This window comes from Poecile atricapillus, chromosome 18 (genome assembly GCF_030490865.1).
Source record: "Poecile atricapillus isolate bPoeAtr1 chromosome 18, bPoeAtr1.hap1, whole genome shotgun sequence".
Classification (NCBI taxonomy): Eukaryota; Metazoa; Chordata; class Aves; order Passeriformes; family Paridae; genus Poecile; species Poecile atricapillus.
The window spans coordinates 5,197,454-5,212,686 of NC_081266.1; the positions used below are offsets into that span (position 1 = coordinate 5,197,454).

At 44.8% G+C, this 15,233-nt stretch overlaps 1 protein-coding gene across 2 annotated transcripts in view; it reads right to left on the bottom strand.

The window, feature by feature from the left end:
• Positions 1 to 157: 157 nt before the first annotated feature.
• The window catches only part of BCL2L13 (BCL2 like 13), a 39,748-nt gene continuing 24,672 nt past the window's right edge, over positions 158 to 15,233 (bottom strand). For both annotated transcript variants that reach the window (XM_058852904.1, XM_058852905.1), the window contains one exon: positions 158 to 6,866. In XM_058852904.1, the coding sequence (XP_058708887.1) occupies positions 6,057 to 6,866 (810 nt within the window). In that variant the 3' untranslated portion in view covers positions 158 to 6,056. The remainder of the gene's footprint in view (positions 6,867 to 15,233) is intronic.

Consider the following 15,233-nt stretch of genomic DNA (forward strand, 5'->3'; position numbering starts at 1 on the left):
TTCTAATTCATTTATGATGCAGCTGGCAGCAGTAGAGACACTCGAGTCCTGTCTTTGGGCCTTGCATAAGCAAGTTACCCTGTAGCTAAAACCACCTTTTCTTCTGGTGCCTGCACTAAAACAGGGGGAGAGGGGAAGCACAGAAGTAGTCTACACATTGTTTTTGAAAACTGTACCATTTATTAAAGTGCAACCTGGGGGCATGGTCTTACAGCAGTGTCCCATTAGCAGAGGGAAAAAACATACATACCCCTTCACTTGAACTGAATATTGAACAATGAAGCTGGAAAGAACTTTCTTGTCAAGGTGGAAACACTTTTATTAACCAAATGGCACAAGAAGCTTCAGACAGTTTTCCCCAAGAGGGCTGCACTTGCATATTGGAAGGAACAGTATGATGAGTTCCTGGGATAATGGGTGACCTGAGACCAGTCAGGGTCTCTCCCCTAGGCAGGCCTCTTGAGAACAGAATCCAAAATCCCTGCAAGTCTGTCACTATTTGCTTACACCCAGCAGAAGAGATCCCCTAACCTGCAGCTTCAGAGTCAGTCCCATTAGTCTTTGCTACTTAACAAATCAAGTGGCATTCTTTTGGTCTGGGTGGGTTTTTAGGTTTACACTTGAATAAAAGCTTATCCTGCGAGTTAAAACTGAGGACAAAGCCCCTAAAGGTAATAGCAGTAAGATGCATCCTCTGCAATTTGTTGTGTCCACATCAATAGTGTCCCTTGCCTGCCCTGCAGATACTGCAGGGAGATCAAAAGCAGCTTCCACTGGAAGCCAACAGGAGCTCCCCCACTTCTACAGCATGACCATAGACCTCGAGCTTGGAGGAAGCAAGTCAGCCTACCCAAGAGACTGAGAGAAGGGCAGCTCTAAGTAGAAAAAAATGATAAAGTTATTTAACTTAAGGAGGTGGAGCTGAGTGATGTGTTGTGGTTCCCCTGGACTTTACTGACCCTTCTGAGCTGCTGTGTTTCCCCAGCCAAGTCCTGATCAGGTACCTTCACTTTATCAGACACAAACTGAGTTCTGGTGCCTTGACCTGGCCCTGCAGTCCCTGCTCCCTCTGGGCCTGACAGCTTGCTCTACCCCAGTCAGGTAGTGCTGGCTGAAATTCTTTAAATACCTCCCCCCCATTTTTTTTGTTACAGCAATACAGAGCTTGCACCTTTAAGTACAGGTACATACATGAAGTCAAAGTAATACTGTTCTTGCAACCTTCCTCATGCTGAAATTAGGCAGTCCAGGCCCAATTAAAGTCATGCACAGCTTCTGCCCTCACTAGGTTTAACAGAGCCCTCCATGTTTAACAGAGTCACCTAGGTTTGGAAAAGACCTTTGAGATTATCAAGTCCAATCTATGACCAAACACCACCTTGGCAACCACACCATGGCCCTCAGTGCCACATCCAGCCTTTCCAATCCCCTGCAGGGCTGGTGACACCACCAGCTCCCTGGGCAGCCCATTCCAATGCCCAACCACCCTTTCTGTGAAGAAAATCACCCTTTCTGTGGAGAAAATCACCCTTTCTGTGAAGAAAATCACCCTTTCTGTGAAGAACTTCTTCCCAATGTCCAAACTCCACCTCCCCTGGCACAGCCTCTCCCCTGATCCCCTCCTCTCCAGGCTGACACTCCCAGCTCCCTCAGCTGCTCCTCTTGTGTTCCAGACCCCTCACCAGCCTTGCTGCCCTTCTCAGGACTGGCTCCAGCCCCTCACCATCCCTCCCAAACCGGGGGACACAGGACTGGGCACAGCCCTCGAGCTGTGGCCTCACCAGTGCCGAGTACAGGGGGACAATCCCTGTCCTGCTGCTGCTGCTGCTGGCCCTACATTCCTGACCCAGGCCAGGGGCCATTGGCTTTCTTGGCCACCTGGGCTCACTGCTGGCTCATGTTCAGCTGCTGTCACCAGCACCCCCAGGTCCCTTTCTGCCTGGCCTCTGGCCAGCCACTCTGTCCCCAGCTTGCCAATCCAGCCTGTCCAGGTGCCTCCCAGAGCCCTCCTACTCTCCAGCACACCAACTTCGTGCCATCTGTAAATTTGCTGATGTTAAACTCCATTCCCTCATCCAGAGCATCAGTAAAGATAGTAAACAGGAATTTGTCACTGGGAAACACTTTCTCCTGTTGTGCTCCAACATGAGCAGACACAAATAGAACGCAGAATACGGCATTCCACTGAAGCCCTGGGCTTTGTGGTGCCTGTAGGCATCACACCTGGGCCAGCCATGTGCACCTCCCCACCCCACTCCCCCATTTCACAGCAAAAGATTCTAGTACTTGCACTCCAAAACTCTGTAACAGGAGCTTGCTCTGGCTTGGTGAATGAACAACTGAGGTGCCAGAAGAGCAAGATCTACCTTTGTAGGGCTTAGACAGTACTGCCATACCTCTGTAACAGACATTAACTAAAGGAAAGGTTTATAACCTCAGATTATTTTATCTACTACACTCATTAAAATGAAAGAAGACCAAACTTCAGCAGCTTGCTTGTTTAGTACTAATTAAACTTTTCATTTGTAACCATTAGAAAGCATTGATTAGTTTAAAAAGCCAGTCCAAAGTTTTAGCCTAGCTGTGGGGAAAGGAAGGAAATGGGATTCTGGCAGCAAAACTTGTCCTGTGTAAGAGCACTCAGCTTCCACCTGGCCCTTGAGCTGCAGCTGCCTGAGCAGGGCCAGAGGGAAAAATGAAGCCCTCACAAACAGCAAAGATGGGTTCCTGCAGTACTGACCTGCCCCACAGCCTGGATCTTCTGAGCTCAAGGGACTCAGGAGCCCACCAGGCTCCACCCAGCACACAAGAGCTGGGACGTGGCTCTGCATCCGCACTTTGGGCAACAGAGGAATTCTGTCTTTGCTCTCAGCCTCTTGTTCCTGCAGTGCCAGCTGAAGAAACTCCCTGCCCAGCTCCCAGCCACAATGCCCAACTAAGCACAGCTTAGAATTAAGCACAGCTAAATTTAAGTTGCACCTTATCTTGAAAGCCTTTCCCTTGACAACTCCTTACTGACATGCTACCCACTGCAGTTCCTTAAGTATTTCCCACTTTTTTTCACAGATCCAGTCCTCTGCTATTTTAGCATCTCAGCTTTAGGGTATGCTAAGGATAAAGTGAAGACAGAATGGGTCTAAGGTAGATATTTTGTTAAAGTACAGGCCACTCAAGGACAGATATTGAGGCACTTCTGGGAAGGGGATGAGCAACACAAGTGAAAATAATTCTCTATGCCCTTTTGCAGGTATATAGCTCCTGTCTTCCCTCTGCCAGCTACAGGAGATCCACTAAAGAGAGGTTGCACCACACCTTCCAGGGTAATTGGACCCTGCAGTTTAGGATTACTGTAATATACTTGAAAATAGGGGGGAAGAAAATTTCCATTGTTTAATCACACCTCTTAACAGTGCAGCCTCTCACTCAGGTCTGTAGGAACACTGCCATCTGAGCTTACCCACCTTTGGTGATCTCAGCTCTGACCACAGGACCCCAAACTCTGCAGAACTCAACCTCACAGCTGACCTTTTGAACTAGTGGAGTGTGCCAGAGGAAAGAGACTCATACAGTAAATTTTCTGAACATGTGGTCAGTTCAAATTCTCGCTGACTTGCCAAATCTAAAAGACCCCAGAATAAGAACATTACAAAGAAAGGATGAAGCAACCAAAACATACTTTGCAACTGATGCTCCATGAAATGTAGCAACACACCAGATACTCAAGGCCTGACCATGAAAATGCCTAACACAGTCATTGATTTCCTTACTAGTGCTGCCACCTTCTCACTGCTGTGCATGGAAGATTTATATTTCATGCCCCACTGGGCTCCTTGTGGCAGTAAGTCTGGAACTTCTTCCCTTGCCAGCCTGGATTTATTCTTGTCTGTCCTCCACCCATGTCCACACTCCTACTGAAACAACCCTATCCTGCATGTCCATGACAGATGGAGCATAAAGAGACCTCTCCTCCACGTGGAGGAAGCTCCTGCAAGGGGCCAGGAGAGGGAACTGCCATGGTGGGAATGCAGACACCAGAGCCCATGGCATGAGGAGGTCCCAGCCACCCCTTCCAGGGACACAGCACAGCAATGAGTACCAGCAGGGCACCAGAAAATGGCAAAAAGAAAAAGTCAATTCCATTTTGCAATGTGATAAAAGATTTGGGTTGTTTTTTTTTTTCTGATAAGGCCAACCTGCTATGTTTTGTACATGGAAGAAGAGCAATCAGTTATCAACAGTACAGTCCAGAACTCCAGAGCTCCCAAGTTCAGTATATACACAAACCTTCCTCTCAATATTCAACTTCACACACACAGAAAATCCATTTTTTCTAGAAAATCCATTTCACAAAAGCTTACACAAAAATAATTCCTCAGAATCTGACACATTCTGACTAACTTTCCAGCATCCTGGGATAGGAAAATGCAGCAAGGACATTCTAAAATAGAGAATATGCTAAGATCTCTTCATTCTGAGATCCCTTAAGAAACAGGCTCATCAGGAGATGTACTCTTGATATGGTTACTTAGAAATAATAATTTAGAAATAAAAGTACCTTGTCTTTGTGCTTTGCGAAGTCTCCCACAAGCTCATGTTTCATTTTTTACATTATCACAAGTTCCCTTTTCACCTTCCTCCATCTGGTCTAAGCCACAGTGCCAGCACCAGCCCTCAGAGCTGCATGCACAGTTCTGCCTGGGAAGCCCAAGGTGTTGCCCATGGAGCTGCGGTATGGACAAGGACAGACACACAGATGTGCTGAAAGAGGAACGCTTGTGGCAGGATCCCTCTGAGGAGTAGGGCAACACTTGAAAGCTTCTCTCCATGCACACCTGAAGTGCTGTGACTGCAGGAAGGGGGATTTCCTTTCTTTGCCAAAGTAAATTGCTCATTGTTTGTGAATCTGCAAGTTCAGCCAGTTACAGATTCACAGTCGCAAAAGAGATCGCACTGAACAGCACTCCAGGCCAGGCCAGGAACAAGCAGATAGAGATATTTAATGCTCTTTTGCTCAGTTACTAGAATCCATTGCTTTATATATCTGGGATTCTGTCACAGGCAAGACCAAGTTAGGACTAAATACACTCTGTGCTTAATTTGGGGAAGACAATGCAGACTGCAGCGTGACACAGGACAGCAGAGCATTTAACGTCTGAATTGCACTTGAGGCACTGGCCTTGCTTCCACACGGTTTTGCTGTGTTTTTGCTGAATCTACCCCAGATATCAGAGCACTGATCCCAATGGCACCGTGTCCAGCATCAATTTCGTACCTCTGAAGGGCTTGCAGTAAAGTGGGCTGGGCAGGAGCAGAGCAAATGGATTCTCAAACCAGCAAACAGCAGTGTCCCTCTCACCCTCCTGGGCAGCAGCACTGCCCCAGGAACACCAGGATGCTCAGAGATAATACAGCTATAGAGAGGCAGCATCTTTACAGGATGGGGCTCCAGTAAACGTTAGGGGCCAAAACCAGTGTGAGCCAAGAGGTAAGAATAAGCACTGTCCCACTGGGGCTTAGGAGGAACCTGGAAGGTTATGAGGAGCAGTGCTGTACCTGAGAGGAAGCTGAGACAAAAGGGACACCAGTCTCTCGCTACAGGACTCAGGTTGGCTAATGTTTGTTAGGAGGGGCTCGGGGGCACAACGGGAAGTGACAAGACAGCACAGCTGCAGTAGCGGTCAATCTGAGAAGCCAAAATCTCCAGGGGTTGGCAGCAGCTGGCTCTCCCCTTCCCCTGGGGATTCTCTGTTCCAGTTCCTAGAGTATGAGCACCCCTTTCTTCAGCACCTGCACTTTAAGTTCTTAAATTTGCAGATTTTTTTTTTTTTTTTTTTAAAAATACCCCCATACTTTAATCACGAAAAACCAATCCCCGCCCCGATTCTACTTAAAAACATGATTGTCCGTAGCTGGAGGCTTATTGAACAACCTCACCTCATCACCACTGAGTTACTCAAATGTCCAATTAAACAGCAGGCAGCTCAACCTTTAGGTAACACAACTACAAAAACTGGATGTGCTCTCTTCTCTCCCCCCTCCTCCTCAAGAGAGCTCCGTTACTTTTTCCTAAGCGCCAGCGCTACTCCCACTGCCACAGCCAATATAGCGACGGCGGCAGCCCCGCCGTACAGCAGTATAGATTTCCCTTCTGGCAATAGGATAGGCTTCTCCTCTGCAGCTGAGGATTTCTCTTCTATTTCTTCCAAATGACCCTCTTTCCCCACTTTTTTTTCCCCTGGAAGCAGTATTTTCTCAGGTTCTGGTGCAGCCTTTTCTTCTGATGGAGCTAACTTTGGGACAGGTTTAGTTAACACGGGGATTTCAGGTTCAACAAGCTCTTCAGCTGCTTTTCCCTTCTCCTCCTGTTTTGTACGCAGAAGTGCGGAGGGATGTGCTTTTCCAGCAGCAGCAATTTCAGGAGGTTTTATTTCCTGTAAAGAAGCAGAGGTTTCTGGAAAGGCTGCCTGCATGGTCTCTGCAGCGCCGGCTGGCACCACTGCTTCCTCAATCCCCTCTGGTATCTCTTCCTTCTCCACGTGAACAATGTCGGAGTTGGAAGAGTTGTTCTCACTCCTCTCTTCGCCCCCTCCGTTGCTGTCCAGGCTTTTGACTTCTTCAGGATCCATGGCCACTTGCTGCCAGGACTCAGGTCCCAGGGACACTGGCAGGCTCTCCGTGTGCCAGCTCTGACTCGCCGACAGGGACACGGGCAGGCTCTCTGACTGCCACGACGTGGTCACCGTGGGGGACTCCGGGGGGCTCACCTGCCCTGAGTTGTCACTGGTCAGGATGTAAATGTCATTGCTGTCCTCTGCAATGAGCCCAGGATACTCTTCCTCTTCCGATTCCAAAGTGAAAACTGTGCCCTATGAACAAGAGGGAGGACACAACATGTGAGTGATGCCTTCAGTGTTCCCTCCCCTGGACAGGACAGGACAGGACAGGACACCTGCAAACTTGGTGAGCTGGAAGAAAGATGAGAAGGCTTCTGCAGGAGCAGCAGCTGCCTGACCTACATTTCAATAGAGATTACAGAACCCAGCTGGTGTGTTCAGAGAATGGAACCCCTTACATGAGCTTTACTGGGAGCTCCTCCTTTCCCTGACCTTACTTTTTCACCATGGCATCACCAAAACACACCACATGGTCCTTATGAACCTGACAAGATAATAAAGTCTGAAACCAAACTGCAACAGTATGAAGAAAAAGAAAGCAAATGCAAGTGCATGATCCCAGCTGAATAGCACTTCCCACTCCTTTCTGTGCAAGTGCTCTCTATTGCTTGTCCATTTTTATCTAACAGTGTTCCTCTTACATTAATTTATCCCATTCCCAGTGCCATGTGAACCCTGTATTTCTACTTTATGCCAACAAGCTGGAATCTACAGTAATTCTAGTAATTTTCAACAATTTTAGGTATTCTTAAAAAAGTTCACTTTCAAAGACTGGTATCATAACTTTGGCTACACAACTGAAGTTGAAACAACCAAGCACAGACATCGAGAGATAGTGACAGGGTTTGCTTGCTTTTTGTTTAGCTAGGAAAAATCTGTAGGCATCCTAAAAATTTGACAGTGGATTTCAGCTGTAGAAACTGCAAGTGTAAAATACTGATTCCCTGTGATCAGCCCCAGTTCATGTACTGGGCTCCATGGTCTGGAATATCCCTGTGGCCACTTTGGGACAGCTGCCCTGGCCATGCTCCCTCCCAGCCTCTCGTGCCCCTCCTCACTGGCAGAGATTCTGAAAACCTCTTGACTCAGGGTAAGCACTGCTCAGCCACAATTAAAAACTCAGTGTGTTATCAGTGCTATTCTCACCCTAAATCCAAAGCACAGCTCTACCAGCTAGGAAGAAACCTAACTGAAACAATTCCAGCTGAAACAAGGACAAAGAGATGAGGTCAGAGAGGAACACCTACGTTTCCTGTGCCATATAACAGAAGTCTGTAAAATAATTAACAAAGATTTAGTAACTTTCTTGCCTGTAACAAGAATGATTTGAACATTCTATGAAGTACTGCAGTGCTGGGAGCCCCTTCTGTGCAAATTCCAAACTTTCCTCTACAGTCTATCATAACAAAAAATTCCATTCATTCTCTTTCTCCTTGCTCCCTTCCACACAGAATAATTCTCCTAAAGCACTCTGATCAATTGTCCCTTTTTTAAACCCTTCCCAACACCTGTGAATTTGGGGCTTGGTTCCTACCTATTCCCATTCCAAGATACTTCCTTGGTTGTTTCACAACTTTTTATGGATCCTGTGTCAGGAACTCATGCCAGTTAAAAACAAGCACACTTTCTATTTTGCAGAGATGTTTTTAACCCTCAGCCCATGGAATTTTGGAAGATATTTGGACATGGGCAAAGGAACATTACAGAACACATGAAAAGGAACTTTTCCTCATAAATGCCTTTAAATTGCTCAGATGTGGGAAACATCATCCAGCATGGTAAGATGTTCAGGAACTAAAGTGAAACAATGCAAAGAGGAAGGGGTTAAAAGCAAATAAGCTGTTCACTAACCATTTGAGGATCACCACAAAGTCTTAATTCAGAATGCAATAAAAATGAGTAAAGCATTACATTTGTGAAAATTTTCAGACACCAACCAAGTGCCAAACCCAAAGCAAGCTCTGTTCTGCAAGCAGTCACTGACAGCTCAAGACTCCATCACCCTCTTGAAAGTCATGTTCCAGTAGAAGAACTAATTTTTTGTTTTTCTTTTTAATGCCTCTCAGGCCATTAAAACAAAGCAGAGCATAGGAGGAAGCAACCAGCAGTGCAAATTAAGGGCAATGGAAAAGAAGAGCCAAGAAATTGAAGTAAAGGCAGAGGTTATAGATCCAAAGAGACCAAGCACTGAGCCCTGTGCTGTGTGGGAGGACAGAATTCCACACCTGTCCTGTTCCAGCAGACACTGGAGAGCAGCAAAGGGAGTCAGTCACTGAGCCTCTGGTGAGGATGGACAGGCAGCCTGCTGCCCACACACTCTGTACACTCACTCCTTTGACCAGCAGGTTTTGCCCTGGATGCTGTTAAACTAGGAAATACTCTCACTGGAGTATAAGCCACTAACAGACACCTACGATCAAAGTCAATTTTTTATTTCCACAGGTGACACATGTTGGAGTCTGAGACAGAGAGTGTGTGCTCTTGTTTCTGATACCTAATTCTAAGATCCAGAAAAACACTGAATTTCATGTAACATGAAATTCATGAGCATGTTTTCATGGTGATACATGAAAACAGCTGTTAAAAGTTAGACAGAAAAGCTAAAAGTGTGAGTGTGTAGATTAGAGAATTTTCTTAAGTCACTGGGTGAAAAAGTTAGTTTAGAGTTTAAAATAGTTTAGAAAGCAGAAGGCAAGATGGAGGATTTAGAATGTTGTTTCTTTTCCTTCTTCTTCTTCATTTTCTTCTAGAAGTTTTTGGGTAGTAGTAGGTGATTGGTTAGAAAATACCACAGTGCAGCACACAGGTGATGGGTCATTAAGAAAATAATATATGTATCTATTGTTAATTGGGTAAGAATGAGTACAAAGATAAAAGAACTGCGTAGTTTGGGGCCATTTTGTGCTTTCAAAGCCAAAGTGAGCCACAAGGCCATTTTGTACCATCAAAACAAAATGAGCCAGGTTGTAGTGAATTAACCTTGTGCAGTTAGTCTGGAGAGACCTGCCAAGTTTTGTAATGACCTTCTAATAAACACAAGAAACAAGATCCTAACGAGCTCAGGAGTTTTCTTCAAACCTAGAGAAGTGAGATAAGCAGGGCTCCCCACAAAAGAAGATTCCCAAAGAAACTCAGCTCAGAAGAGACTGAGAAATCCAGGAGGAGAAAGAAAAACACAAAAAAGGTGCAGCAGAATCAGAGAAAGAGAAAAAAGAAACGAAAAAGAATTTTTAGAGAAAAAGTTACAACACAGACTCAGAAAAAATGGCAATCAAACAACAAAATAATTAGGGCTAAAACCTGCAGTCTCACAAACCTCTGTACTATCCTCCTCTCTGTTCAGCTCTCCACTTCCACAAATCAGGATGAATTTATTTCCTGTCCACACCACATCACAACACACTAGAGCACGTCTGTGGTGTGACATTAGAAGAAAGAACAGGGACACACAGTAGTGATAACAGCTCTGCTCTTAACATTCCCATGGAAGTGCACACATGCTGCTGTGACTCACTCAGCATGAGGCATATACAAAAATAGTCCAAAAACACACTATGCTGCTGAGGATTTGTGAGCTCTGGTGATTGTAGCAAAAAAACCCCCACCAACAAGGGCTATACTGAGACAGCCTGAATTCCCCTAAAATCACACACTGTGCACTGGTGAAAGCCAGGAGGCTTCGAGCCGTGACTCAGCAGCCACAGAGGGGAGGATGGAGCCACCTGTAGTCAGAAATTAAATTAAAACCATCCTGTACTTCTCAATACCTACTTTCACTGCAGATTTCCTTCTCACAAAATACAGGCAAGATCTGGGCACATCCAGAGGGTAATGTGCAGGATAAACTGCTTTGGAGAGGGTAAGGAAATGAAGGATGATACAAGGAACATGGGCTATCCTCATAATTTCAAATATCTCATTAATAATGTTAGTATTAATTGATTAATTAATAGTGCCAACACTGCACACTCAGCCTGCCTTCAGCAGGAGGGAGGAGGACCCTTTAAAGGGGCTCAAGAGTTTCATTGTTCCTTTTCTCACGCAAACCACGCTGACCTCAAAAGAGTTATCAGCTGCTGGCTCCCGATAAATCAGAGCCTTCTGCAGCCTCGATGATTCCTTTCTGTCTTCACAGACAATTTACCTTCCGTGTCAGTGCCTCAGGGACACAGCTCCCCAGGCTTGGAGAGACAGACTGCCCCTGGCTGGAAAGGCTGGGGCAGAGCTCACACACACTGGCACTGGGTAATTCCAGAGCTGTTTCATTAAAAGCTTTCCTTATGAAGATTTAATTGAAAATCCAGACAGTAATAAGCATTATTTAGGATACACGATTAATATTTCTTGAGCTGAATTAAGATTTAATACATAAAGTCAAGCGGATAAAGCTTGGATTTTGTGCCGGTTCAGCTGAGGTTTGCATTTTGGTGGGTTTTTTTTTCCTTTTAAAGCAGCTGTGATAAAAACTGAATGACATTTAGGACAATTCTCTTGATTCATCTACAGATGTGACCCAGAAGCAAAGCTTCAACAGGCAGATTATTTCAGGACAGGATGGAATATGTAGAAGGATTTTTAATAACCTGAGGAGGCCTTATATAAGCCTTATACTTTAGATTTAATAATAAGTACAGAATGTATATAAGTATTTCTTGACCTGCTTTGTTTATTGTAAATAGACAGTATACTGCTTCAAACCAGAAACATAAGAGTTGTTTTTTTTCATATTTGCAGTTGGAAACTTGCAAACTTGGGAGTGTTCTTCCTCATCCAGCATGCTTAGAGAACCATGTCAGGTGGGGTAGGGAAGCTGGAGTCCCTCTCTGCAGCTTCCTGCCACTCCTGATGCCAGCCACTGCCACTTGAGGGAAGAGTTGGCACAACTTACGAGCAGACAGAGAGCTGCACATTTCCCTGCTTGGCTACAACACTGCCAGAATGAGGCACATCCCTTGAGCCAGCCTTGGGGAAAAGATCAGCTACCAAAATCAATCACCGTCCTCAGCCTGTGGGGCTTGACCCAGGAATGTTGCACAGTGATTGTACAGGAGTCACTGTTAACAAATGTGGCACACTTGCTCTCAGGAGAGGCTACAGCCAGCGTTCTAGAGTGAGCTACACTGGACAACAGCAAGATGGTAACAGAATAATGAAAAAAAACCTCTGAAAGCTCCTACAATTATATAGTACAGCACTACTTAAAAACACTTATAGTACTTATAGTACTACAGCTACTTAAAAACACCTGTTAACTTTCAATTACAATTTAAGGATAGCAAATGTAACAAAACCTTCCTCAAAATATAGAAACTGACTCTTAAGTAGTCAATATTATCTTTTATAGTTTTCCAATATGTTTATTATTAAGTCTGTACAAAGAAACAGGCTCATTACCTATAGTATGTATTTGCTGAACAGCAAAACCTATAACTACACATAAGGAAAAAAAATCCTTATTTGACAAAATAATAATTTAAGCATGATTTATGCAAAGCTGCTTCTGGTGCTAAGAGATATTCAAATCAAAATTCTGAATGGCTCAAAGATAAAAGCAACTGTTTTCTCTATAAAAAATACTAGGAGTAGTAGCACACATTGCATCTATAATGGAGATGAAATTAGATTAGAAGAGATCCCCATTTAGGTGTCCTACAAAGCATTTGCTGCATCCTAGAGCAGACTTTGAACGCCCTGCCCTCGTCCAAAGACAAGGAAAATGCAGAACAGCTGTGTCTTAACACACAGCTTCATCCAGGGTTTGGTTTTAAGTGTTCTTAAAACTTCAACTGGTCTCTCTGGTTCAGTTCAAGTAGAAACAAGGAATGATGTGGATAGACAACTCACACAAAACTCATTTCTGAAGACACAAAAAAGCCTACCTGAAAAATATACAGCCCAGCAAGCCACCTGTATGCCCCAGATTCTGATTTTGTCTGACATAGGCAAAAATTCTGTAGAGGTCATAGAGTTCCACCAGGGGAAAAAATCTCCATGTTCCCTGAGCTTCAACCCCTCAACGCAAAACTAAACAGAACCACAAAAAACCCTGAGAAAAAAGAGTATCCTGAGGTTCAAGAGGAAATGCTGGCAGAACACAGTGTCCCAGAAGAGCAATCTTGGCTATAATAAAAATTTCCAACACTCAACTCAGATAGGAAGTTTCTTAGGTGAGGGCATTGACTGTCTTGTAACATAAAATATCGCAGAGAGAAATGAAGTTCAAGAGGCACTTGGACAATGCTTTCAGGCACATGTGTGGTTCTTTTTGGGTCCCTTCCAACTCAGGATATTCTATGCTTCTATGGCCACCTTCCCCACACCAACAGTGCCACAGCAACAAGCACTCAGAACACATCAAATGCATTTGTGCTTAAAATCCAGTCTCTGAAAAACAAGAGGCAAGGAGTGACAAACTGGCCCAAGTCCAGGGATCCTAAGGCATCTCCCACAGGGAAATAAGCAACCTTCCCACAACAAGAAACTTTCCTAGAGCTGGGAATGTGCTTGCTGCATGATCTGTAGCTGTGTGCTGGAGCAGGGTTGTCTGTGCCCAGGAATGGCTTCACTCCCACCTGGGTGTGCCCAGGCTGTGGCTCCATCTGCTCCCTCTGCCTGCCCAGCCCTGTTATACCAAACCTTTTCAGACCCTCGTGGAAGCCAGACCTGACAGCATCACCTGGCTAATCCTTCAGAGAAACGGATTATAAAGGAGCTGCTGACAACACTCAGATCCAGAACAAAACATTCTAAAATATAAAGAAGTCCCAAAAAGCCCTCGGGCACTTACTGTGCCTCTCTGTTCATCCCTCTGAAACTGTCAAGATAGGTGGAGCTGAGAAAAAGGGAGCAGAGCTCTTACAAATAGGATTGCACACTTTATTAAGGAAAAAAAAGGAAAAGAAGGTTGAGTGAACCGTATCAAAGCACTGTGATATTGCAGTCACTGCTCTCATTCCCTTCAAGGGATGTTTTGGCTACAACAGCCTGCAGAAATGATCCCTCTTCCATCCCTGCCTTCCAACATAACCTCTACAACCTGCAGAAAGTCAGCACCAAAGCAACACCCTTTAGGTTTCAGTCTTATGGTTTACAATGAGGTAAATTCAGTTATTTATAGACCACTTCTTCAGATTCAAACCTGTTGGAAGGGAAAAAAGAAAGGAGATCAAGTTGCTCCTTTACTATTTAATGTCCTTCTTCACCCATGGTGCCTAAAAATTAAAAAAAAATCTATTACTGTATCAAAGAAGTTACATATAAATAAAAGCAGCCACTTCGCTGCAGTATTCCATGATACAAGCATAAAGCATAAATATTTTGAAAGGAAAACTCCTTTCTAGGACTCCCCTAACGAGACTGCCCTTTCTTGCATCTTTGCCACATTAAACTTACTTCTCTCTCCTCCAGCTGAGCACGTCTCTCTATTTCTGCAGTGTCATTGCCAGGGCAGACACCTGGACTGCTACAGGAGATTTTCATCTCCAGAAGCACAAAGTGACTACCTCACTTCCTTAGGATGACAATTGCCTCTTTATTCTCCTTCTGCTCCAGACTGTCAACACTCTCTAATATGTGTATTATTCAATCCCCAGCAGCAAAGAAAACAACTAAACCAGCTGCGAAGCCCAAGACAAAACACTGGAGACACAGAGAAAACAGCTCCTCTAAGGCTGAGATAGGAAACTGTAAACACTGTGTAGATTTCAAGCAAATTTACTTTTATTCCCTTCAGCACAGGCAGCTAACTAGTTAAATGCAAATCCAGGTCTGAACTCAATGAGACAAGACCCCTGGGAAGGCAGAGGCAATTTCTGCCACAGATCACAAATATAACTCCCAGGCTTGTGCTGAGAATAAAGGTTATTAACTGCACTCTGATAAACAGGTTAAAACAAGGGGAAAGCAGAGGGACTGATAGTAGAAATGAGAACCTGAGAGAAAAAAAAAAGTAGCTATCTTCCAAAAAAACTTACACTCTTTCCTCCTTATAGACATTCCCAGATATTCCTACAAAGATGAAATTTAACCATGGAAAACAGGATCTGCAGAACTTGAGAAGAAATAAATTATTTGGGAAGGGGTGGGAAAGGAAGAGGGAAAAAAATCCTTACCAACTGACTGGTCTTACTGTGCGCTTTTCCAGGAGAACAAGAATTGCTTCTGATGCAGCAGCATCCAGCCCTGGAGAAGTCGGAGGGAGCAAAAAAGGCAGGGGAGGTAGGAAGAGAGAAGGGAGGGGAGAGCAGGAGAAGGGAGGGGAGATGAGGAAAAGGGGTGGGGAGATGAGGAAAAGGGGTGGGGAGATGAGGAAAAGGGGTGGGGAGAGCATGTACACACTGCATGTCTCTCTGTTGAGCCCTAACATTCCCATTTCTTTTGTGAAAGGAAAGAACAAAGCTGTTTATAAATCCAGCAGGGTTTTGTTCAGCAATGGCTCAAGATGATAAAGGAAGAAGGTCATAGTAGGACCACTGGACCCACTAGTCAGAAGGAAGAAATGTGTCCCCACGTGTGTCTGTTTAGAGAACCTGGAATGCCCAGCAGGCTTTTTGCTCCAAA